The sequence below is a fragment of the Sus scrofa genome, chromosome 15 (assembly GCF_000003025.6).
Source record: "Sus scrofa isolate TJ Tabasco breed Duroc chromosome 15, Sscrofa11.1, whole genome shotgun sequence".
Classification (NCBI taxonomy): Eukaryota; Metazoa; Chordata; class Mammalia; order Artiodactyla; family Suidae; genus Sus; species Sus scrofa.
In genome coordinates, this window is record NC_010457.5 from 66,674,851 (window position 1) to 66,700,481 (window position 25,631).

The 25,631-nt window shown below is 35.6% G+C and overlaps 1 protein-coding gene across 19 annotated transcripts in view; it reads left to right on the top strand.

Moving 5' to 3' along the window:
* Positions 1-24,797, top strand: part of MARCH7 (membrane associated ring-CH-type finger 7) — a 50,285-nt gene extending 25,488 nt beyond the window's left edge. For 4 of the 19 annotated variants that reach the window (XM_001928215.6, XM_021074773.1, XM_021074781.1 and 1 more), the window contains 8 exons: positions 178-373; positions 1,990-2,142; positions 4,115-5,222; positions 8,272-8,441; positions 15,158-15,267; positions 18,749-18,862; positions 20,108-20,156; positions 23,333-24,797. In XM_001928215.6, coding sequence (XP_001928250.2) covers positions 178-373; positions 1,990-2,142; positions 4,115-5,222; positions 8,272-8,441; positions 15,158-15,267; positions 18,749-18,862; positions 20,108-20,156; positions 23,333-23,391 — 1,959 coding nt within the window. In that variant the 3' untranslated portion in view covers positions 23,392-24,797. Of the gene's footprint in view, positions 1-177; positions 374-1,168; positions 1,228-1,305; positions 1,394-1,989; positions 2,143-4,114; positions 5,223-8,271; positions 8,442-15,157; positions 15,291-18,748 lie in introns of those variants that run through there. The other 15 variants (XM_021074771.1, XM_021074770.1, XM_021074779.1 and 12 more) reach the window with 12 other exon arrangements.

Here is a 25,631-nt window from a genome sequence, read left to right on the forward strand (position 1 = left end):
GCAAGTGGGTAGAAGGGAACAAAGATGGGAAAATCTACATGATAGAAAAATTTGTGCTTGTGAAGTCCTTGGGAATTTATTAGAGTATTATAGGTTAAATTTAAATATTTAAAATATTTAAAAATTGTAAGCATTTTTTTTGTTGTTCCTTTAAATTTTTTTTTTTTAACCTTGTAGTCTACATCAGCATCAGCATCTGCATCGCCGTTTCAGTCTACATGGTATAGTGAGTCTGAGATAACTCAGGGAGCACGCTCAAGATCGCAAAACCAGCAACGGGATCATGATTCAAAAAGACCTAAACTTTCATGTACAAACTGTACATCTACCTCAGCTGGGAGAAGTGTTGGACATGGTTTAAATGCAGTATCAGGTAAGAATTAAATTTTTATACATATAAATCACTGTATATACATTTGGGACAAAAACCCTATTCCCAAGATGTAGTATATTAAGCAAATAGATTGCACATAAGATAGTGGGTCAGAAATACAGTGGAGTTTCTATAATCTTACCTTCAGTTAGTGCTGGAACTGAAAACTGAAAGTAACTCTTCATCTTGAATTTTTGTTCTAAATTTGATACAGATGTCTTACACAAACAGGATGTTAGCAGATTTTAATTGATTAGAATAGCTGATATGTATGATAATAAAATTAGTGACATGTTTTCTGTTGGTTATTATAGGAGGTAAAATTTTAAATTGTTACTTAGAAAGCCAGATGTACTGATTCATGTTAAAAACATTTCCTAAGCATAACTTCTTGTAAATAATAAATGTTGTGCTATATGACACTTATTTTTAGAAAAGGTAGAAATCCTTTAAACAAAATCTAGTTGCTGGTATTCCGGTGGGAGTTCAGTGTAAGGAATTAGAAAGCTGTGATTCTAGCTCTCTGGAACCACTTTGGTGTTTTGATGACTTAGGCACAAAGCTCCATGCTGAGTATCTTACTCACAGACCCACATTTGTTGCACAAATTGAAAAGATCTTTTGTTAAGAGGTACTGCTTCACTTATACGTCTCTTCAAATGAAATACTAGCTAATGCCTGAAATTGTTTTAAGGTAAGATAGGACTTGTGATGACACAGTTGGAGATGAAATTCTTGAAATGCATATGTACTACCACTTGAATTAGTGTAAGCGATTCCTTTCTATTTTGATAGGCAGGACCGCCATGGGAAAGACACTGCCCATCTGAAGGATATTAAGAGTAGTGTAATGGGTAAGAGCAGACTGACCTTAACTCTGTAGACCAATACCACTCTGTAGAGATATTTTTGTTCTCTTCTGCTCTGTGAAGGCTTAGCATTAACCCTGGACCATTTCCCTTAATGAAGAGGAATTATTAAGGCTATTAGGACTAGGAGAGGAAGAACCAAAATTTCAAGGTAAATAGTGAGGGGGGGGAGTTTTGAGACTTAATTTTTAATTTCTTTTTAAATGAATTCATATATAATGAAATTTAGATTATAATTGCAAAGTACATTAATTTTTAGCATAAGAATGAACCAGTATGGCAGCAGTGATGTAATAGCTCTGACAAAATAGTTTTGTAACCTACAATGTAACATTTTTCATTTCAAGATGGCTTTGATTTTGATTTTGGCTATTCTCCAACATCACTTTCATTGATTTTTTTTTATGAAATTCTGCATCTTTGGCAAGCTTTACTTTTTTGCTCTGTAATCATTTTACATCATGTTTATATTGTGTGGTCAAATGTTCTAGAGTAATATTAGCATCCTAGATGGGGGTAGATAATAACATTAGAAAAGAATGAGTAGGAGATAATTTTATAAGTAATTAGTTCATTAGTGAATAATTTTATGTTTTGCCGAATTTTGCTTTCGATTGTAACTTTATAACTGATATAACTAGGAATTTCTATAATAAACCATATTATCTTTCTATATAATACTAAAGATTTGTTGTCATCTGAAACCTTGAAAGCTTTTTTCTAAATTAAAACTTGAATTATTTTAAGATTCTTCTTGGAGGCATAGTCAAGTTCCCAGATCTTCATCAGTGGTACTTGGATCATTTGGAACTGACTTAATGAGAGAGAGGAGAGCAGATTCCTCTGTTAGTAACCTTACGGATTATAGTCACCGAAGTGGCGATTTCACAACTTCATCATGTATGTATAAACTATGTTGTTACTCATAATTTATAATATTACATTTTCCTCTTCTGTCTACCTGTAGTTTTTTTCACTTTTAAGAATCTGTTTTAGGAGTTCCCTTGTGGCACAGTGCATTAGGGATTTGGCATTGTCACTGCAGCAGCTCAAGTTGCTGCTGTGGTACAAGTTCCATCCCTGGCCTAGGAACTTGCAAGTGCCACGGGTATGGCACTTGCCAAAAAAAAGTTTTTAAGGCATAATTTAGAATTCCTTCAGTTTAACATGAATATTCTTTATTTTCATTTAGTTGAAATAAAGACCCACACTGTTTCTGTCAGTGTATGAAAGCTTAAGCTTTTCAAAAATAAATAACATAAAACAATAATACTAAATAACTGAAGAAAAAGGTGCTAATCAAAATTGACAAATATAGCAGATAAAAGTGGGATTTGATTTATAAAGAAGAAAATATATTTGTTTTAAAGATTTAACCAGGGTACTTTAAATAATCTTATTGGAACAAACTTTTATTTAAGACAAATGAAAGCATCTTTTATTTGCTTGACTTTGGATGGAGGAGCTCTAATAGTTTCAATAGCTTCTAGGCTTGGGAGGTTATAAATGTGCAGAATAAAATAGGTTTAGTCCCTGACAGTTTATCCTTTCGCAATGCTTTATGTATTAGCATAGTAGCAGTCTCGCTCTTAAACTAGGTGTATGGATGAGTATTCTTTATGAGAAAATGCTATGGTATTTCTCATTCCATTTGAAGATTAGAACCACCAGTTGTGTACTCTTAAAATTGAAGATGCCAGGGCTGTATTCTGATTCATAGTTCCCAGCAAATATTTTTTTAAAAAGGAGTTCCCGTTGTGGCTTGGTGGTAATGAACCCAACTAGTATCCATTAGGATGCGGGTTTGATCCCTGGCCATGCTCAGTTGGTTAAGGATTTGGCATTGCCATGAGCTGTGGTGTAGGTCTCAGACACAGCTTGGATATGGTGTTGCCGTTGCTGTGGCATAGGCCAGCAGCTGCAGCTCCGATTTTACCCCTAGCCTGGGCGCTTGCATATGCAGTGGGTGCAGCCCTAAAAAGAAAAAAAAAGAAAGCATAGGTATGTTGATGAGTAATTAGGGATAAGAATCACACCTGTTAATTTGAAAGAGGAGATAAAAGTTTAGAGAAATTTTGGGCTATTTGCAGGGTTTGCCATAAAATTACAAGGGTGATACTATTTGTATGAAATAAAAATGTCCTATGGAGTTCCCATTGTGGCTCAGAGAAAACAAATCCAAGTAGGAACCATGAGATTGCAGGTTCTATCCCTCGCCTTGGTCAGTGAGTTAAGGATCTGGTGTTGCCCTGAGCTGTGGTGTAGGTCATAGACACGGCTCGGATCTGATGTTGCTGTGGCTGTGGTGTAGGTCGGCAGCTGTAGCTCCAATTCGACCCCTAGCATGGAAACCTCATACGCCTCTGGTGCAGCCCTAAAAAAAGCAAAAAACAAAAGGAATAACTTGTCCTTATTGCAGAGTAAGAAAAATCTCTAAAACACTGTTTCCCTATTATTATTTTCCTTTTGTATGTTGTGAGTCATTTACAGTGAATTTTTTTGCCCATTCAAAATTCCTTATCCATTTAGGTATTATATATTCTACCATATCAATTTCTGATTAATAAATTCAGCTGTTTTACCTTCATCAAGTTGGTAGATTAAAATTTGCCTCTCACAAGATATGATTTGTTTCTTTATTTTTTTATTTTGTAATGTTGACTTTATACAGCGTACTGGATTTTACCAAAGATGTAGAAAGATAGATAAATATGTTTATTTTTTCTGTAATAATTAAGCTGTATAGTTATAATATAGCAGTATTCAGTTTGAATCTGTTGTTCATTTTGGCAGTAATTACTGGTTAATAGACACAAACTTAGTACTCAAATTATTCATGTAATTGGTTATCTTTCCTTTCTTTCAAAAACAGATGTTCAAGACAGAGTTCCTTCTTCATATTCACAGGGAGCAAGACCAAAAGAGAACTCATTGAGCACTTTACAATTGAATCCATCATCTACAAACCACCAAATGCCTTCTGAACATCAGGCCATACCATGTTCTAGGGACTCTCGTAGAAATTCTTTAAGATCAAATTTTTCACCAAGAGAATTAGAATCTCCCCAAAGCAGTACACAGCCTGGGTTTTCTTATATTTCACATAGAGATGAAACCTCAACTATAAGCAGTTCAGATAGGGTTGGCTCATCTCAGAGATCATTTCAAGAATCTTCTGACAATGAAGGTAGACGTACAACAAGGAGATTGTTGTCACGTATAGCTTCTAGTATGTCATCTACTTTTTTTTCACGAAGATCTAGTCAGGATTCCTTGAATACAAGATCATTGAGTTCCGAAAATTCTTACATTTCTCCAAGAATCTTGACAGCTTCACAGTCTCGTGGTAATGCAGCATCACCTTCTGATGTTCCTAATAATAGGGCATCCGAAGCTTCTCAGGGATTTCGATTTCTTCGGCGAAGATGGGGTTTGTCATCTCTTAGCCAAAATCATAGCTCTGAGCCAGATTCCCAAAATTTTAACCAAGAATCCGAAGGTAGAAATACAGGGCCATGGTTATCTTCCTCACTTAGAAATAGATGCACACCTTTGTTCTCTAGAAGGAGGCGAGAGGGAAGAGATGAATCTTCAAGGATATCTACCTCTGATATACCATCTAGATCTCATCATATTTTTAGAAGAGAATCAAATGAAGTGGTTCACCTTGAAGCACAGAATGATCCCCTTGGGGCTACTGCCAACAGACCGCAAGTATCTGCAGCAATGAGCAGTGCTGCTACAGGTGGCTCAACATCAGATTCGGCTCACACTGGACGAAATACAGGAATAACAGGGATCCTTCCTGGTTCTTTATTCCGATTTGCAGTCCCCCCAGCACTTGGAAATAATCTGACCGACAATGTCATGATCACTGTAGATATTATTCCTTCAGGTTGGAGTACATCTGATGGAAAAAGTGACAAAACTAAAAATGTACCTTCAAGAGACCCAGAAAGGCTGCAAAAAATAAAAGAGAGGTAAATTTGAATACCTGTCTTAATTAAGCCTGTAAAGCAAGAATAAATTAGAGAAAGAACTCTTTGTTTCTAAAATTGTTTCTCTTAACAGTATTAACTGAAATTTCCCTTAAAATTTACATCTAGTAATGGAGTTCCCATTGTGGCTCAGCAGTAGCAAATCTGACTAGTAACCATGAGGATACATGTTTGATCTGAGACCTTGTTTAGTGGGTTCAGGATCCAGTGTTGCCATGAGCTGTGGAGTAGGTCACAGACGCGGCTTGGATCCCATGTTGCTGTGGTATAGGCCAGCAGCTGCAGCTTCCATTCAGCTGCTAGCCTAGGAACTTGTATATGCCACAGATGCAGCCCTCAAAAGCAAAAAAAAAAAAAAAAAAAAAAAAAATTTACGTGTAGTAAGATGTTAGCATCTCACTCAGAGGTAAAATAGATGAGAATACTGGAGGTAGGCACTGTGCATATAGATTGCATCAGGAAATAATCTAAAGGTTATTTTTAAGCAGCTTTGGATATAGATACATACAAAGACAAAAATCTTAGTCTCTTACCCTATTTCTTGATAGACTAATGCTAAATAGATTATTAAGACTATGTTTCAGGAGTTCCCGTCGTGGCGCAGTGGTTAACGAATCCGACTAGGAACCATGAGGTTTCGGGTTCGGTCCCTGCCCTTGCTCAGTGGGTTAACGATCTGGCGTTGCCGTGAGCTGTGGTGTAGGTTGCAGACGCGGCTCGGATCCCACGTTGCTGTGGTTCTGGCGTAGGCCGGTGGCTACAGCTCCGATTCGACCCCTAGCCTGGGAACCTCCATATGCCGTGGGTGCGGCCCAAAGAAATAGCAAGAAGACAAAAAAAAAAAAGAAAAAGAAAAAAGACTATGTTTCAGCCTTTAAGATCATTTGTATTTCTCACTTCAAATCTTTTTTGGAATGAGGTAAAAGAATTTGCACAGATTTTTAAATTTTGTTTTTGAAGTCCAAATATATACTTAATATTCTTTATGTATTGTGACTTTTGACAGAAATATCACTTTAAATTCAGTATTTAGAATCTTTTTATACATGTGAAATCTTCTGAAGAGTTGAGATTGCTTAAAAATCTCTGGGAAAAGATGAAAAAAGATCATAGATTTTAGGCCCAGCTTAATTATTTTGTCATGTTAGTATATTTACTTAGTTTTCCCAGCTATTGAAACTACTTTATGATAAAATGCAATAGGATAGTACATGAAAAGACTTAAGCTAAGGTTGTTCGGTGTTTTTATTTTTTCTTGTTCATGAAGTTCTCATGTAATGGAGTTATAGGGAAGCATAGTTGTTACTACCATTTTAGATTTTTCTTTGTTCTTTAAGAACAAATACATTCAAATCTACTCTGGGGATAAAGGGAGCTTCACATGCTTTTTGTGATACTGGGCCTTGACTAATATATTCCCACTTTTCCTTATATAGGACAAATTGTACAGTGTGATTGTTCTGATTTTAAAATTTGCTTTTTTTTTGCTTTCTTAGAGAAAGATTTACTGTGCCCTGGCAGTGTTAGCTTTAATGTTATTACAGCAGCTTCCTCTGATTACAAGCTGTCTACTGAGTAATATGGTAACCATTATATTTCTTTTGCTCACAGATTGAGTTCAATAGTGTAAGTAGGGCAGAGCATTAATTTAGTGATTTCCAAAGAGAAAGCAGTTAAGCCTGTACCACCCTGTTAGGTTAGATAGTTTAGAACACAACATTTTTTCTTATTTAGACAGAGTTTGTGTGTATGTTCCTTTATTACATATTTTGCTTACACATGAGGATTATAAGACACTTTACAGTTAAATGAATAAGCGTGTATGAAAAACAATCTCCCAAAGTAAAAACTGTCAACTAAAAAAAATACTATCTAAAGGTAAAACATAAACATTTATGCATGAGGTCATATTTCTGGTTAAGCCAAGGCATGGAAGTCACCTAATAGTACATTTTCTTCTTTGCACACATCTTGTGCTAAACTCATTTGAAACCCATATGATCCAGGTTGTATTTCAGTAGCAGTTGAGCATTCAGTATCATCAATTTATTAAGTACCTTTTTCATGTCAGAGTGGACTAGGGCAATAGGGATTTTAACAAAAAAATTACTTGTTTTGTAGGAATCATTCTTCATTTAAATTAACCAATACATGTTGGCCTGTGAAATAGAGGACATAGGTTAATAGAATCTCTTCCACACTTTAAAAGCCTACCCTTGTAGAAATCAGAGCGATTTTTGCTTTTTAGGACCACACCTGACTGAGGCTTATGGAGGTTCCCAGGCTAGGGGTCGAATCAGAGCTACAGCTGCCGGTCTACACACAACCATAGCAACATCAGATCTGAGTTGTTTGTGCAGCCTACACCACAGCTCACAGTAACACCGGCTCCTTAACCCACTGAGTGGTGCCAGGGATCAAACCCACAACCTCATGGTTCCTAGTCGGAATTCATTTCCGCCGCGCCACGACAGGAACTCCAGGATGATTTAATTACATTGCTTGTGATGGGGAAAATTAAGAATATAAAAAATCTATTCTTTTGGTTTTTTATTGTGATTAAATACAAAAAGCTTATTAGTTTAAACATGTGATTCTGATAACATGTAAATGAAAAATCACAAGTCAATATTCGTTTAATTCATGAAAGTTGTCTTAAAAGTTTTGGGGGATGTGGGGAGACAAAAGTGATGGGTGTGTAAGTACATTATACTGCTGGAATTGAAGTAGTCTATGGTACTGAAGAAATTAATATCAGGTATACTTGTAAATTGTGAGAAACAGGGACTTTAAATTGTGATGTCAAAGACAAAATGACTTAGATTGCTTGAAAATAAGTAAAAAGATATTTGTTATAATTTTCATTCTTATTGAAATGATTTTTCATAGTACTTGTTATTTATTATTATTGTTGTTTACCTTTTTTCTACCCAGAGAGGACGTGATATTGTTTGGTATTATGTATGACTGGAAATGACCAATCAGAATAAATTAAGATAGCTCTGTTTAGGAAATGTGTCTTCTCTTCCAGCCTCCTTTTAGAGGACTCTGAAGAAGAAGAAGGTGACTTATGTAGAATTTGTCAGATGGCAGCTGCATCATCCTCTAACTTGCTGATAGAGCCATGCAAGTGCACAGGAAGTTTGCAGTATGTCCACCAAGAGTGTATGAAAAAGTGGTTACAGGCCAAAATTAACTCTGGTAAGATTTACCCTTTTGAGTATTTTGTTTTCACAATTTTTCCAAGAGATCCACGTATGTACACATTTTAATTGACAAATCTATAATTTATTGATTGTCAAACTCATACTCTTATCAGAAGTGCCAATCATTTTTTTTAATCAAAAGCATAAAGAGCATCACTCTTACTTCATTAATTTATAGTAGTGTTTCTTATATCCATTTACCTAACATCTATTTACTTCCATATATGCATAGTACAACTAATTTATCATCATTGGTGACCCTTGTATCATGTAAGATCCTTTTGCCTTACTGTTCATAAGTTATGTGTCTTTGGGGAGTTCCTGTTGTGGCTCAGGGGAAACGAATCTAACTAGCATCCATGAGGATGCAGGTTCAGTCCCTGGCCTCGCTCAGTGGGTTAAGGATCCAGTGTTGCCGTGGGCTGTGGTGTAGGCCAACAACTACAGCTCCGATTTGACCCCTAGCCTGGAAAATTTCACACGCCACAGGTGCACCCCTAAAATGAAAAAAAATGTGTCTTTGAGAATTATTTATTGTCTGTAATGATGTTATGCAATAATAGGGACTCATTGTTTACTGAGTGCCTATTAGGAAACCACTGTTTGAGATGTGGGATTTAAAGAACAAGACAGACAAGGCACTTACTTTTTGGTGGTGGTATTTTGTGTTAAAGGAATGCCTTGTTTAGATGAGAACATTTATTTAAACTTGAACAAAAGAGGAGCTTGCTATTCCAGAATGAGAGCAAAAGCATTCCAACACATGTAACTAGTACAGAGCCTTTAAGGTGAGAATGACTTGAGTGTGTTTGAGAAATTGAGAACAAAGGCCCAGTGTCGCTAAAGTATTGGTGGAGAAGAAAAGTGATTTTGTTGAGATAAGAGAGATTAATAGGGGCTAGCTCATTTAGGACTTTTAAAGCTGATGTCAGAAGCTTAGTTTTTTTATCTTAGTGTTTTGGGAAGCCACTGAAGGCCAGAGGAGTGAAATGATCTTATATTTCAGTGGCTTTGTGAAGAGTGGGTTTTTAACAGGACAAGAGTAGAAGCGGGGAGGTCAGTCAGGAATCTGTTGTGGTGACCAACCAAGAGTCTGTCTTTTAAGAGATGATGGTGGTAGTGGTAGAAATGGATGGATTCTGGTATGTTGCAGAGATAGATTCTATAAGATATAAGTCTTGCTAATGGATTGAATGTTGTGGAGTGAAAGAGAAAGAACATTAAGGAAGCTCATAGTTTTGCCTTGATGAATAAATGGTGAGACCATTTATTGAAAAAGAACTGAGTATAGAATAAACTGAGGATAGGAAACCAAGAGTTCTGTTTTGGAATTACTGCGTATGAACTATTTATTAGATAACCATGTGGAAATGTCAGCTGGGCAGTAAGCAAGGCAAGAGTGATGTTTCAAGGGTTTTAATACTGAGAATTACAGTTTTGGGAATCATAAGTACATAAGTAATATTTTAAGCTTTGAGATTAAGTAAGGTCACAAGAGCAAGTGAGCCCAGGACAGAGCCCTGAGGCACCCAGATGTTTAGTGGGAAGAGAGGAGGAGATTTGAAGAGTAGCCTCAGTGTGAAGGAAGAAAACTGAGAAAATGTGTTTTGCAAGCCAAAAGGGAATGTTTTAAGAGGGTGTGATCAACCCCTTCAAGTACTGCAAAAAAGGCAGATCAAGGAGATAAGAACAAAGAAACCCATAGTTGCATTTGATAGCCTGGATGTCCTTGGTGACTTTAGACACTGTGATGGGGGAAGCATTATAAGATGATTCAAGTGGTCTTGGGAGAAAAAAATGAGGTAAGACTGGGAAAAACAGCAACATAGACCACTCTTTACAATAAGCTTTACTGTCAAGGACACTGGAGATATAGGAATACAAGAGTTATATGGGGTCATGGTACATATTGCTTCGTTTTTGTTTCAAGGTAGATTTGAGGGCATGTTTTTATTTAAATGAGAGATAGAGTGGAGAGAAAAAAATGATAAAAGGGAAGGGAAAGATGGGATCCAGAGCACAAGCTGAGTAGTTAGCCTTTAACAGGAAAAGGGGTACTTTATCTCCAGAAGGCTGTTGTAGATATGAATTATTGATCAGTTTTATTGCTTTGGTGAGAAGGTACTTGGATTCTTAGATAATTGTTTCTATTTTGGGGGATGGGTTAAGAGATTTTCATGTGTGTGGGAAGATAACATTCTAAGACGTTTTTAGGGTTTCACATAGTATGTATACGTGTACATGAAAACCTGTGGCCATGAAGTGGGATACATGTACATTTTTTAGAAGCAGTTTTCAGATGCTTGGATATAGACAGGGATTTGAGTTCAATGGAGTTGGGACCCTTGCCTGGCAAGTATGATGGCAGTTATTTGTAAGGATGTAATTATGATGAGCCTAGAAATTAGACAAAATCACTGAGTACAAGAACCTTAGGAAGTGGATGGTGAGAAGTGGTAGGGTCAGTGTCTTTGAGTCTCATGAACATTGAAGAGAATTACCAGAGTAGGTGAGCTAGGACGATGAGAAATTGTAAGTTGTTTTTGAGAAGATGCTCAAAATACATATTTTAGAAGTAGTACAGTAAACCGCAATGACAGGGTTAAGAGTATGAACATAAAGTGGGTGGCCGAGGTGGGGAAGGAATATTGGAAGCAGAGAAATTGAGGAAGTCAGAATCAAATGTGAATGGTCTCTGTTGATGTTGAAATAGCCACGAAATTAGTTGGATGTTAGACAGGGAGTCACATTCTAAAGTCATTAAGGAATGAACAGGGAGGGACTTAAGAGTTTTAAAACAGCAATAGGTGTGGGGGAACATATATCCCTTTTTTTTTTTTTTTTTTTTGTCCTAAGGTGCAAAGGGTTGAGGGGGAGAGAAAATGGCTACAGAAGAGTATATATCAGACTGAGACATGTAGTTCAGGCTTGAAGTTAGAATTCATAAAGGAGATGGGTTAAGAGGGATTTTCTCATGGTATCCCATGAGTACTAGTGAAATGTGACTAGTAGGGTGAGAAAGGTGGGAAATTAGAGCAATAAATGTACATAATTGTGTAAAATCAAAGGTCTGATGATAGCTGGGTGACATAGGCAAATAGGTTGTAAGGTATGGTATTAATTTTAATTTTAATAATCTTTTAGAGGAGTTGGATAACCAGTTCAACTGGAGATTATGAGGCTTTGGGAAACTTTTTTGCTGCTGCAAAGTAGCAGAGTCCTCCTTGGGGTAGGAGGTTATCTTTTCTTCTAAGCTTACCTGATCCCAAACTTGCGGGATGGGCAGTCTTAACCTGCAACAACCTCTTCTTGGATATATGATATTTTGACAGCCTCATAGGCTTTATTAGTCACTGTCCTAGGACGTTATTAATATTAAATGAGTCCTCAGCATGGTTCTTGGCATTAGCAAGGGCCCAGAAAAGTTAACTATTACCACAATGAAAAACAACTTGACCCACCTTCTGGTATAGTTGTAACTGAGTTGTAGGTATTGGGTTAGCCGGAAAACAGATAATACAGTGTATTTATTGTTTAAGAACATTGGATTTTGGGGGGTTCACATTGTGGTGCAGTGGGATCAGCAGCATCTTGGGAACACTGTGTCTTGGCTTCAGTTCCTAGCCTGGCACAGTTGCTTAAGAATCTGCTGTTGCTGCAGTTTCAGCTTAGGTGGCAAGTGCGGCTCAGACCTGATCCCTGGCCCGGGAACTCCATATGCCACAGGGCAGCCAAAAAAGAAAGCCAAAAAAAAAAAGAAACATTGAATTTTTGGAGTTAGACATGCTTAAGGTTGGAATAATGACTCTAGTTGAGTCAGTATCTTAACATTGGTTCTCAACCTTGATTGCTGATCAGAAATTACCCATTGGAATTTTTAAAAGTAAGGATGCCTCAGATCCACTCCTGAACATTGTTAAGTAGATGTAGGGTTGAGCCTCAGTTCCATCATGAGCAATATTAAGTAATACTTAGTTCACAGGATTATTATTAAGGTCATTGAGGTGATGTTTATGAATAGTTTCTCACAGTATTGGGCTCACAGTGACTACTCACTTAAGTGGATTTTATAAGGTAATATCAACTACCTTTAAAGACATGGCCAAATGAGTGCAAAGATCTCAAGAACCTTCCTGATAAATTTTTCTTTCCCAAGTTCATATTTGCATGAAGACCCTATCTGGTAGATAATTCTCATAGAGATGTTAAACATTTCTTAAGCTGCTGCTGTGTAAGGACTGTTAAACTTTATAGAATATACAAAGATGAATAGAATAAGTCCAGTGCAAGCTTAGGCAGATGCGGTCAGGGCCGACTGAATGAGGTGGGGTATAAAGGATACCTGGATTAAAGAAAGATTGTAGGGGAGTTCTTGTCATGGCTTAGTGGTTAATGAAACTGACTGGGATCCATGAGAATGCAGGTTCGATCCCTGGCCTTGCTCAAGGAGTTAAAGATCCGGTGTGGCGTGAGCTGTGGTGTAGGTAGGTCACAGACAAGGCTCCGATCTGGTGTTGCTGTGCTGCAGCTTAGGCTGGCAGCTGTAGCTCCGATTTAACCCCTAACCTGGGGAATCTCCATTATGTGGTGGATGCGACCCCAAAAAGACAAAAGACCAAAAAAAAAAAGATTGTAGGGATAAATGGGTTCTTCCCAATTGTATATGGCCCTTTTATTTATTTATTTATTTTGTCTTTTTAGGGCTGCCCCTGCAGCATATGGAGGTTCCCAGGCCAGGGGTTGAATCAGAGCTGTAGTCACTTGCCTGCGCCACAGCCATAGCAATGCTAGATCGGAGCTGCATCTGCAACCTACACCTCAGCTCATGGCAACACTGGATCCTTAATGCACTGAGCGAGGCCAGGGATTGAACCTCTGTCCTCATGGATGCTAGTCAGATTTGTTAACCACTCTGCCATGACAGGAACTCCCTGTATATGGCCTTTTTAAACAACTTCTTTAGGTCAGTTGTACATAGAAGAGAAAAATAAAGCCCTAAGATGGGGAAGACTTTGTATTAAATGATCTACAGTGTCCATATTTTTATGACCACATTGTCCTGCTTCTGAATCAAAGGATAAATGTCTGATAAGAGAAAGCCTTCCAAAATTTAAATATTATAGCATTCTTTGTATTCTCCATCAGGTCATAAGATGGACTTATCCTGAATTTAGCTCAGTGACATACTACTAATTTTTAAAAATTAAGAAAATATTCTGGCTGCATTTTAATTTCAGTGTTTTCAAGTATACCTGACTCCTGAAAAATGACTTTGTATTCATAGACCTGAAATATGTCTTTTGTAATTTGACTCGAGCACATTTTGAGATAACATAGACATGATACTACCTCAAAATAGCACTCAGTTTCCTTTCACTCAGTTTCCTTTCTTTTTCTAGAAAATGTATGTCAGACTTGGACTATTGTCTTGGACTACTATTGTCTTGGACTTCATGCTAAATTTTACTATTTAAAGAATTATTATTAAATAACACTAGTTCTAAATTTTATGAGTTCTCAAAGGTAGAAATAACTATTTTCTTTCTGAATCTAGAACCTCAAATGTTTTTTGACACATAAAAAGCACTCAAGAAATGTTAGTTGAATTGAATCTAAGCTTTTAACTTGTTACCAGCATCACTTAGTCTAATTTTTAGGACTTTTTTCAATTTAAAACCCTATCTAAAAATAAATACAATGAGGGAAAATGGCGATACATTTAATTAGACAAGACTACTACCTAGTTAATGGGAGCCAGAAACTGAGGAGTAACCAAATGTTGAGTGCATATGGGACAGAATTTTTATTTAACTGTGGTAAAATATGTATAACATAAAAATTTTCCCTTTGAGCCACAGAGTGTATAATTCAGTCGCATTAAGTACATTCAGAATGTTGTGCAGCCATCACCACTATTTATTTCCCAATATTTAAATTGCCCTCAATAGAAACTCTATACCCATTAAGCACTAACATCCTTCCTTACCTCTTTGCACCCTCAAACCTGATAACTTCTGATCTACTTTTTCTGTGCATTTGCTTATTCTACATATTTTATGTAACTGAAATCATACAATATTAGTCCTTCATGTATCTTATTTGTGCCTTATTTTACTTAGCAGTTGTAGCATGTATCAGGACTTCATTCCTTTTATGGCTGAGGTGAGCTGTTTTTATCTGAATAAAGGTAGATCCCTTTTTTTTTTTTTTTTTTTTTTTTTTTTTTTTGGCCTCCTAGTCTGTAGGGTAGGTGCATTTCTTAGCCAATAGAAGGTCTCAGTATATGTTGTCAGATCAAAGATAGATACTCTGGCCTGAAGATGTGTAACTAGTTGTTTTAGATTCCATGTTTTCCTGGCATCTTGCCAGAGTACATAAGGAGGAAGTAGGAAGTACAGATAACATTCCACTGTCAGCTTCCCATATCAGAGATGTGTGAGTATCTGGTAAGAAAAAAAAATAACAACTAATAAAGAATGGAGGCTTAGATATCACAGGATAGGGTTTGACAAGCACATCAGATATTAAGGATTGCTATTTTAGAAGACATTACAGTACAGTTTATGGCAGTAGCACAATCTCCCTTCTGTCTTTTCCTCCCTTCCTTTCTTCCTTTCAGTTTTTAATATTCTAAGCTTAAAACCTACAATGAAAAATGTTTTGTGGAGACATAGCAAAATTAAGCTGTACTTGTAATTTTTTTTTAACCAGGTTCTTCATTAGAGGCTGTAACCACCTGTGAACTCTGTAAAGAGAAGTTGCAGCTTAACCTGGAGGATTTTGATATTCATGAACTACATAGAGCTCATGCAAATGAACAAGTTAGTATATTTTGCCTAATTTGGTAAGTGTCTGTTCTATGCTTAAAGGACAACTCTTGAAGAAAAGATTAAATCATGGTCAGAAAACCTGCATTAAAATAATAATGTTAACATTTTCTTTAACTGCATTAGGTATAACTTCATAATTTTTCTTTCCTATAACTTTCTGAAAGTGAAAGGCAAAAAAAGCAAGTCACGTGTTTTAAATTACTAAGGTAAAATGTATTCTATGCTTCCTAAATGAAGCTGAAAATACAGGCTTAGGAAAGTAGTCCCAAAATAGGCGTGTTAATCTTAACTCCCCAGAGTGGTCTTAGTTGTGAATGAATGCCTCAGAGTCCTAGAACATGATTGAAATACCAAGTCGTGAATCTACATCCTGTTTCTTCCTGCTTTCCTTTCCTTTCCGTCCCCCCTTCCTCTCTTCTTTCCTTCCTTCCTTCTTTCTTTCTTACATTAGGCAGTTTTTTGAGTATGTGCCCCCATATTCTTTATGTTGAAAAGCATATCTTTAAAATCGTTTGTTCCAAGTTCACATTGTTTATAAATCCCTTATTATTTGTATTATTTCAGTCTATACAGTAGATCTCTGATCTTATTGAAGTTTTTTTCATTTAATTTTCATTTCTCAGATTTTTTTTGGTATGTATTAATAACTATTCTCCTTATAATTGATTTGATCGCTGATTTTTGTTTCTTGAAGCTTTAAATTAAAAAAAGTTTTCGAGATGCTTAAATTAGTTAGAATGAAGAGTTCAGTATTTCCCTGTTTTTTCCCCTCCTAAAGGAAAATTCTGGTGGGAAAAAAGATGTTAAAAGGAGATTACAAAGATGACTCAAGAGCCATGCTATCCAAATGTACTTAGCATATTTGTTATTAAAGAGATATGATGATGGGAGAATGCATGAATGTTTGAAAAACTTTTTTAAAATTTAGAAGTAATGGATACCCCTGTCCTTTTTAAAAATTGAGGTAAAGTTCATATAAACATGAAAATAAATCATTATAAAATAAATAGTTTTCAGTGCTAATGCAACCACCCACCTCTGTCTAGTTTCAACACACTTCATCTCTTGGAAAGAAAATTCTATACCCATTAACCATTTGCTTTCTGTTCCCTCTTCCCCTGACAACCACCAATCTGTGTTCTATCTCTGTGGAATTATTTACTCCAGAAATTTCATAAAAAAGGAATCAAGCAACATCTTTTATGGATAACCTTTACTTTTTTGGGGGGGAGGGGTGTCTTTTTTATCTTTTTGTCTTTTTAGAGCTACACCCGGAGCATGTGGAGGTTCCCAGGCTAGGGGTCCAATCGGCCTACACCACAGCTCACAGCAATGCAGAATCATTAACACAGGGATCGACCTGTGTCCTCATGGATGCCAGTCAGTCAGTTAACTGCTGAGCCACAGTGGAAACTCCCAATAGCCTTTATTTTTAAAATGTGAAATAATACCCTTTGAAAAATCTGATTAAAATCACATTCCTTACAAAATATACAAAAACATAAAATTTGTATATGATTTAAGGGATTCCCAGATCCTTTGAAGCTGGTTACTTAGATCCAAATTAAGAATGACTGACTTAATTAATGAAACTTTGGCATTGGTATAGCACAGATGCTACTCATACTTACTGTTGTTTTATTCTCTGAGCTAGTTGTCCAAGGAGTCTGAACAGCTGAGTATGGTTTTTGTTTTTGTTTTGCTTTTTAGGGCCATACTTGTGGCATATGGAAGTTCCCTGGCCATGGGTAAAATCAGGGCTTCAACTGCTGGCCCATACCACAGCCATGGCAACTGGGGATCTAAAGCCACGTCTACGACCTACATCACAGCTCATGGCAACACTGGATATTTAACGTACTGAGCGAGGCCAGGAATTGAACCTGCATCCCCATGGATAGTAGATGGTTTTGTGACCTGCTGAGCCATGGAGCAAACTCCCTAGCACTGGTATTTTAAAGAACAGGGGAAAGAGTATGTAAAGGTAGAGTAATGCAAAGAAAATACTTTTTTCTCCTCAAAATGAGAGTAGGTTTCACAGGATGGTTTTCTTCTACCATTCTTCTCTAGGTACTACATCTTCAGGTTTCTTAAAGGTGATTCTTTGATTTTTCAATTTAACCAGGAATGTTTTTATGGTGCTCCAAGGATTTTAATGACCCACAATCTTAAATAATTTTGTAAGTGCGAGTAAATACTAGGTGGAGCCATTGTAAAAACATCAGCAGTCTTGAATAAGCTTTCTAGCTTTAACCCCTTTGTTCTCTGTGAATGTTGAATTCTGGGGGCCGAAGAATTACTCTCATTTGACATGATTAATTTAGTATAGTTTATTTCCTCCTTATCCAGTGGCTTCATTTTTTTTCCAAGACGATAGCCATTAAATTTAAAAAAATTTTTTTCTGGACATAAATTTCCTTTTCAGTTTTAAAATAAGAATTAGGTAAAGATTTAAAGAGGGAGTTCCTATCGTGGCTCATTGGTAATGAACCTGACTAGTACACATGAGGACATGGGTTCAATCCCTGGCCTCGCTCAGTGGGTTAAAGATCTAGCATTGCTGTGAGCTGTGTGTAGGTCTCAGATGTGACTCAGATCTGGTGTTGCTATGGCTGTGGTGTAGGCCGGCAGCTACAGCTCTGGTTTGACCCCTAGCTTGGGAAGTTCCATATGCCATGGGTGCGGCCCTTAAAAGACAAAAATAAATAAAAGATTTAAAGAAAGTTTTAATAAATCTAATTCAAATTTCTTGAATGCTCTGTGGAATGATAACCAGTTACTTGCTGAATCTGATGCTAAGAATATATAGTTTTTAACTTTAGACAAGTTAATGACCAAAATGGTAGAACTTAACATATAGTTTGCTGTATAAAATTTACAGAAAAGAGTGGATTTTTGGTAACACTATATTCATGACTTGTATTCTTAGCTTCAAAGTGATAGAACAATTTCAAATTAAAGGACTGTTTTTACCCACTATAAATTTCTATGAATGATATGAGGAAGTTACTACCTTTATTCATTTTTATATTTACTGTTGCCTTAATTAGATTACATGATACTTGATCCACTTGAATGGGTTGTAATTACATAGTTTAATTTAGGTATAGATGAAATGGTAAATTTTAAGCAAACATTTATAGCCATTTTTATTAATAAAATCTGTTAGGAGCCTTACAGAGAACCAGAGCACCCATTCTACCATTTTAAAAGTCCCACTTTTGAGAAGTCCCATATGAAAAAAGAGGATATTCACACACCTCTTGGACTCAGTATAGCATTAGTAAAATTAGGAAATTATAGAGGGTGGCTTTTTATTTCTTGGTTTAATAGGTGGCGCTCTTATCTCTTACTAGGAACCAGATGTGAATACATTTCCTCTAGTTTATCAGTATACTATTAATGTCAGTCTCTTGTCTATTAATTTTTCATTCTCCATATTCTTTTTCTCTTTTTTGCTTTCCTATTGAAGGCTGAGTATGAGTTTATCAGCTCTGGTCTCTACCTAGTTGTGTTATTGCACTTGTGCGAACAAAGCTTTTCTGATATGATTGGGAATACGAATGAACCAAGCACACGTGTCCGAGTAAGTAATCTTGGGGGGGGGGATGCAATGAAACAAGTGTTTGCTTTAGAAAGAGATTGTTTTTATATGTTTACATTTCCTTTGGGGAGTTCTTACAAAGATATTGTAGATTTAATAGAAAGTGCTATCTCCCTTACTTCTGTATCAAGCAGCCTAATTTTCTCATAAAGTTATTTTAGAAAAAGTAATTGTCTAGCTCGCGAAAGTAACTGGAATACATTTCAGTGAAAAACAGGGATAGAATTGGAAGTACTACGGAAAAATACTTTTTAATTAAAAAACAAAAGCAAGACTCAATATTATAAGTTAGAAACCTGAAATTGAACTGGAAAAACCAAAAGAGTATGGGAGATTAACTTCCGTTTATTTGTTACTATCCTGTAAAAGATTATCAGTGTAGTAGTTGTGAAGCATCCATTTACAAACTACCTATGATTTGGACCATTTGGTATTTACTCTGTATACTATCAACTTAACACTTAGGCTAGTTGTTTTTTAGGTATTTTTACTTAAATGGTACTGTTTGTTTCAGTGTGTAGTGGAAAACTATACTGCTCTGCCCATATATATCAGGGTCTAGCATCTACAGTAGCATTCCTGAACACTTCGTATCTTGAAATGTGTTCATAAACACATCCTTCAGACTATTTTTTTTATAAATGTTCTCTTTGGTGATAAAAATTCAGTAATTAATTGTAAGGTATAGTGCTTCTGTTATATTTTGAAAATTAACAAATAACCAGTGTATATTTGGAGAACATTTTTCCATAGTTATGTAAACATTATTCCTGTGAGCCATTTGACAGATTATTATCAAAGTAGAAGTCATTCTATGATTTTTCAAAAAGTGAAAAATTAAATATAATACTTCTAGGGCTAATGAATTTAGGCAGGAAAAATATTGGTTTATTTTTTAAATTGTCCACAAAATCGAGTCCAAATTGCCAAGGTTTATTTTTTTCGTACATGGTTTTTGGAAGTGTTACATTTATGCAAGAAGACAGTGGTATTCATCTCCCAATTTCCACATGATTAATACATCATTCCTACATGGCTAATAACGATTAAGACATTTAAAAAATCATATCCATAAGCTTGTAATTTTTGATGTGGGGAGAGAAAGACCCTTTATTTAAAAGCTAAAAATTGTTTGACTTTGAAGTAGAAATGAATCTCTTATATTGATTCTTTTTAGATCCATGTGTTACATTTAAACTACTGTATTTCTTTCTGCATTGTTTCTAGTTTATTAACCTTGCAAGAACTCTTCAGGCACATATGGAAGATCTCGAAAGTAGGTGGAATTTCCCCTCCTTAGACTTATTGAATTTACTTTTGCAAATTAAACCCACAGAGCAAAACCTAAGTATATATATATATACCCTTTCTACGAAATTAGAGCTTCATTATAGGATTAATAATACCTATTAATCATTGATTTGGGAAAGATGGGTTGGGCAGCTGACATTAGTTTTTTAAGAGCATATTTTTTTTAAATCACATGAATTTTAAGGTCTAGAAGGATGTTATTTTAACCATCAGTATTTTACTTTTATTTAAAATAAAAATCTGTATATTTAATCATTTTAACACTTAATCAAAAAGAAGATATGTTTAACTACTAATCAGAACACTTGTGTGTGTGTGTGTGTGTGTCTTTTTAGGGCCACACGCACAGCATATGGAGGTCCCCAGGCCAGGGGTCCATCGGAGCTACAGCTGCTGGCCTACACCACAGCTCACAGCAACGCTGGATCCTTAACCCACTGAGTGAGGCCGCTGTGTCCTCATGGATACCAGTCATATTTATTTCTGCTGAGCCATGACAGGAACTCCAAAGCACACTTCTTAATTGGTTAGATTTTTTTATTTTGTATATGAAATTTTACTTGCTACTTATTTTTGTTAGATCATAAAAGGTGTTCCTAGGAAAATAAGGTGAAAGAGTCCTAATTCTGAATCCCTAACAGAAGCCATAGTTTTTTTGTTTTTGTTTTTGTTTTTTTGCTCCTTGTTCAGGTCCTCATGGACCTTTAATAGACAGCCAGCTCGGCCAGCAGCTTCAATCTCTTAAGATCACGTTGCAGCATTAGGACTTCTGCCTGGGCTCCTATGTTGAAGGCACTTAATGCCCAAATCTTTACAGGCATCTGCACAACTTACCCTCTTCTCAAAGTCCTACAGCCTCAAGGGTGCTTCATATCAGGTGGGCACAGATATTGATGGCTCTGGAACAGTTCCTGGGAATCCAAGATTTTCCTACCTGTTACTTTTTTTTAATCCAAACCAACCATGGTCAGATTTAATCCAATCTCTCCATGGTCAGATTCTAGTACACTCTTTGAAGTATTTTTAAATATCAGTTATCCAATTGATCATCTTCTATATTCATCTTCAAAATACTTGGAGTGTTATCTGTAGTGTGCGTAACATTTTTACCTTCAGAGAAAGCTCAGCATCCTTTGAGGTAAGGTTTTAGAAGGATTTAATCCTAAGAACCTTTTAATTCCTTGAATGTTCTAAGCCATGGATTTTTGTCATTAAGTTTATGCTATTTTTAAGTTTTAAAAGGATTAGAGGTACAACTAGATAATGCATTTTTGCAGTTTTAGTACATGTGGAAATGGTATATAAAGGAGTCAGATGATAAAGTGGGGATTCATTTAATGAGATCTTTTTTCTATTCATACCTTCTTAGTTCAGACCCCTCATGTTGACCAATAAATACAAAGATTTTTCTCTTTTTTGTAAATAATACTTTGTCAAATGTAGTAATAATTTGTTGCAGTGTACATTTTCCCTGAATTGCTTGTTTTTTTGTTTTAAGTAATGTTCTCATTTAGCATTTAGTTTTTAAACATATAGGAGTGTCTACTCCCAACATGTGAATGAAAGGGAAAAGATGGAGTTGAAGTATATACCCAAACTCAACTGAGAATGAAAGATGTTGTGGACGCTACACATTAACTTCTAAGTACTAGAATATTAATATATTCTGAAATTTGGTTCTGACTGAATTTTCTTGTGTTGGTCCAGTAGAAAACTTTAATAAAGAGTTTTGAAAAGCCATTTAATTTTTTAGTTTAACATTTCTCTATGATACAGCATAAAACTTAAAACATAGATTTACTCATCATAAGCTATGTACATGCTTGATATCATTTATTAAATTGGATTTTAAATTTCCTCAAGATAAACAGACTGAAACATGGAGACTTAAGTCTCATTTATATGTGTTGTGTAATTTTCTTGTTGATTGGATTTGCTGGGTACTCAAATTGTTCAGTATTAAATGCATGAAGAGTATACATTTAACCTTTCTGCCCTTGATAAAAGTGGGAATGCTTATTAGATATTTAGTGAACTTCATTTCCCTTCACATGCAGACAGTTTACAGAATATGTAGTGCTTCATTATATCCTTCTTAAAGACATTTGAGTATATTTTATTTATTTATTTTGGTGGTGTTGGGCAGCAGCTTGATGTGGGAATATCAGGTCCCAGGCCACAACTGTGAAAGTGCCAAGTCCTAACCTCTAGGCCACCAGGGAACTCCCTCGAGGGTGTCTTTTATTAAAGTCTTAAGCCACTAATGACTCTAAAATAAATTGAATCAAATGTTGCACCAGTGATATCCCTGACAGCTAGAGAAGCATAGGAATAATCTCAGAAAGTTTTCATTAAATCCAGTTATTTTAAGTAAGGCTGTGTCTATATAAAGCTCTTTTTTGACTGACCAGAACTTGGCATTGTATAGACATAGCTTTGATGTAAATTGCAAAAACTCCCATAACCTATGCTATGTACATTTTTTTCCATTTTCTTCGGATACATCAGACGTGAAGTGGTAGTAAGCCAGATTCTACTCAGGTGTGTGAGAACATTTGTCCTTTAATTCACTTTTTGTCTAGTGTTTATATATTAGCTATGATGAATACCAGTTGATCTCAGAAACTTTTTAGGTGTTTTTTTGTTTGTTTGTTTGGTTTTTTTAGGGCTGTACCCAGGGCATATGGAGGTTTCTGGGCTAGGGGTCAAATCAATGCTGTAGCTGCCAGCATACACCACAGCCACAGCAACACAGGATCCATGCCACCTCTGCAGCCTACACCCAGCTCACAGCAACACCGGATCCGTAACCCCCTGAGGCCAGAGATCAAACATGCATCCTCATGGATACTAATCAGATTTGTTTCTATTGAGCCATGCTGGGAACTCCTAGAAGATATTCTTGAAACACATTTTTATTTTAATAAAAACTAATAAAAGAGGCAGAGGAGGAGGTTTTGTGAATGGGCATCACCCACAGTCAAACCACCTAACCCTATCATAGTAACCTATCGTTTTGAGGAAACATACACTAAATTGGGGTTTTTATTTTACATATCATCGCCATTCTGGCTTCATATTTACACTTCTATTCTCATCCCCCTTAAAGTCATTCTTGATTATCCTGTTTTCTTTCAACAGCTTCAGAGGATGATTCTGAAGAAGATGGAGACCATAACAGAACATTTGATATTGCCTAACTTCATATAAGACAAATGGATGATCTGTGAACAAGTGTTTATTAAAACTGGCAATTAAGTATGAATTAATTTTGTGGGGAAATGCCTATTAAAATACATTTACAATCTGTCTATATAAAATGAATATATGTATACATATGTATGCATGTATATATATATTCATTCTCAAGTGTTGCTGAATTAAAATTCTGCTAGGCCTTTTAAATACGGCCATTGAATCTGATGTTTATAAGTTGATAATCAAAAGTATTTTTCTTTTAGATGAGTGGGAAAGTATTACCCTTGTTTTAAATATGTAAGCAATGCTGTCGGCCCTTTTTTGTGTTCTGATTACTGTAGTCATATTTATGAAAAAAGTTTGGTGTTTTAGTCTCTTGTTAGTGAAAAAAATGGGACAAAATATGCTTTCAGAATAAACTGCCAAATGGCACCTAATTGTTTTTCTTTTTAAAATGCCTTAAGTTGCAATCTCCTTTTCATAATCATTTGCTTCCAGTGTTTAAAAAAAATAAGAGTGGGGAGAAAGTTATGAAGAGCATTGTATTAGGTTTCCAAATTTAATTTGCATTCTAAATTTGCTTAGGAATAAAATCTCTTTTCCAGAGAGGGGAGGGCATGCTTGTGGCATGTGAAAGTTACCAGGCTAGGGACTGAACCCACACTGCATTTGCAGTCTGTGTCACAGCTGTGGCAGTGTGGGATCTTTAATCTGCAGTGCCACACAGGACAGGAACTTCCAAATCTAATTTTTTTTAAGTATATAAATATAAAATGTAAAAATGATGGATAAATTTTATATTGATTTGCAAAAGCAGATTGTATTTGATAGGACATAATATGTAGATATTCCTTTTAGGAATATTACAGCTGTAAATTTATCAGAATTGCCAGCCATGCTATTTGGTTAAAAAAATTATTGCAATCTCAAGTTAATTAAATATTTTTAAATCCCACAAAGTTTAAAACACTGGTTTTCAATGTGTTTTTTAGTGTTGTCACTTCTTTATAGATAAATATGCTATAAATAATCTGTTTGGATAGTGGTCATTTTTAACTGTTCCTTGGTAATTCTGAGCATTTATTTGATGACAATAATTTTCACTACCTTTAGAGAAGAGGTGAACATTATTTATTCACCATGAATTGATCTACACTGTGGTTATAAGTTGTGTATACCTGCATAACACTGTATATTTCCTTTGTCAGCACCCTTAGGATATACTTAAAAACACTTTCAGATGGTTTCAGCTTAAATAGTCTTATGTCATGGCAACAAACTACTTTTTCAGACCCTAAATAGAAACTATGTAATTTTTCTCAAATTGTGAATCAACGCTTTGTTGATTCAGTTTGTTGGTCTTAATGTAAAACCTTGGCTTGAAATAAAGTACATACTGATTGATTTACTTTATAGTTTGAAATGTTTCCTTTTAAACTGGTGCTCCAAGAAGCCTTCAAACCTTATAGCCAAGAATCTTTATTATAATAATTTCAAATACCATTTCATACAAAATATGTTTCTAAAACATTTGCTCAGCTTTTGCCTTTCATTGCCTTCCTTAAAGCAAAAATACAAAATTTAAGGATTAATATCTGTTATCTAGATCTTTAGGGATGCTTTTAGGGATTTATACTTTTCATAGAACTCAGTATGAAAATGTAGTATCTTCTTAACCCACAAAATTATTTAAAAGTTTTAATTAAACAGTAGAAAACATTCCATTGGTATGCATAGTTTATTTATAGCTTTGTTATATTAACTGCTAAATGATGGAGATATGCAGACAATGGTTTGAGTTTTATAGTATTGTTAGTAACAATTAGTATTTCAATATTGTATTAGTTTCTGATATCCTTTAAATGTGAATTTGAGGGAATAAGGAAAGTCATTGGAATAAATTCTGAACAAAGTAGAAATCATACATTATTCAAATTCCTTAGAATTTAAGATTGTAAATTCCTAAGAGAATATAGTTAAAAGTAATGGTAGCTAGGCATTCCCACTTTGTCGCAGCGGGATCGGCAGTGTGTTGGGAGTGCTGAGTTGCAGGTTTGATCCCATGCCTCTCACAGTGGGTTGAGGATCTGGCGTTGCCAAAGCTGTGGTTTAGGTCATGAATGCAGCTTAGACCTGATCCCTGGCCCCAGAGGTCCATGTGCCCTCGGGTGGCCAAGAATGAAAAAAAAAAAAATAGTAATGGTAGCTAAAGGTAGTAATGTTAATAATGGTTGCCAGAAAT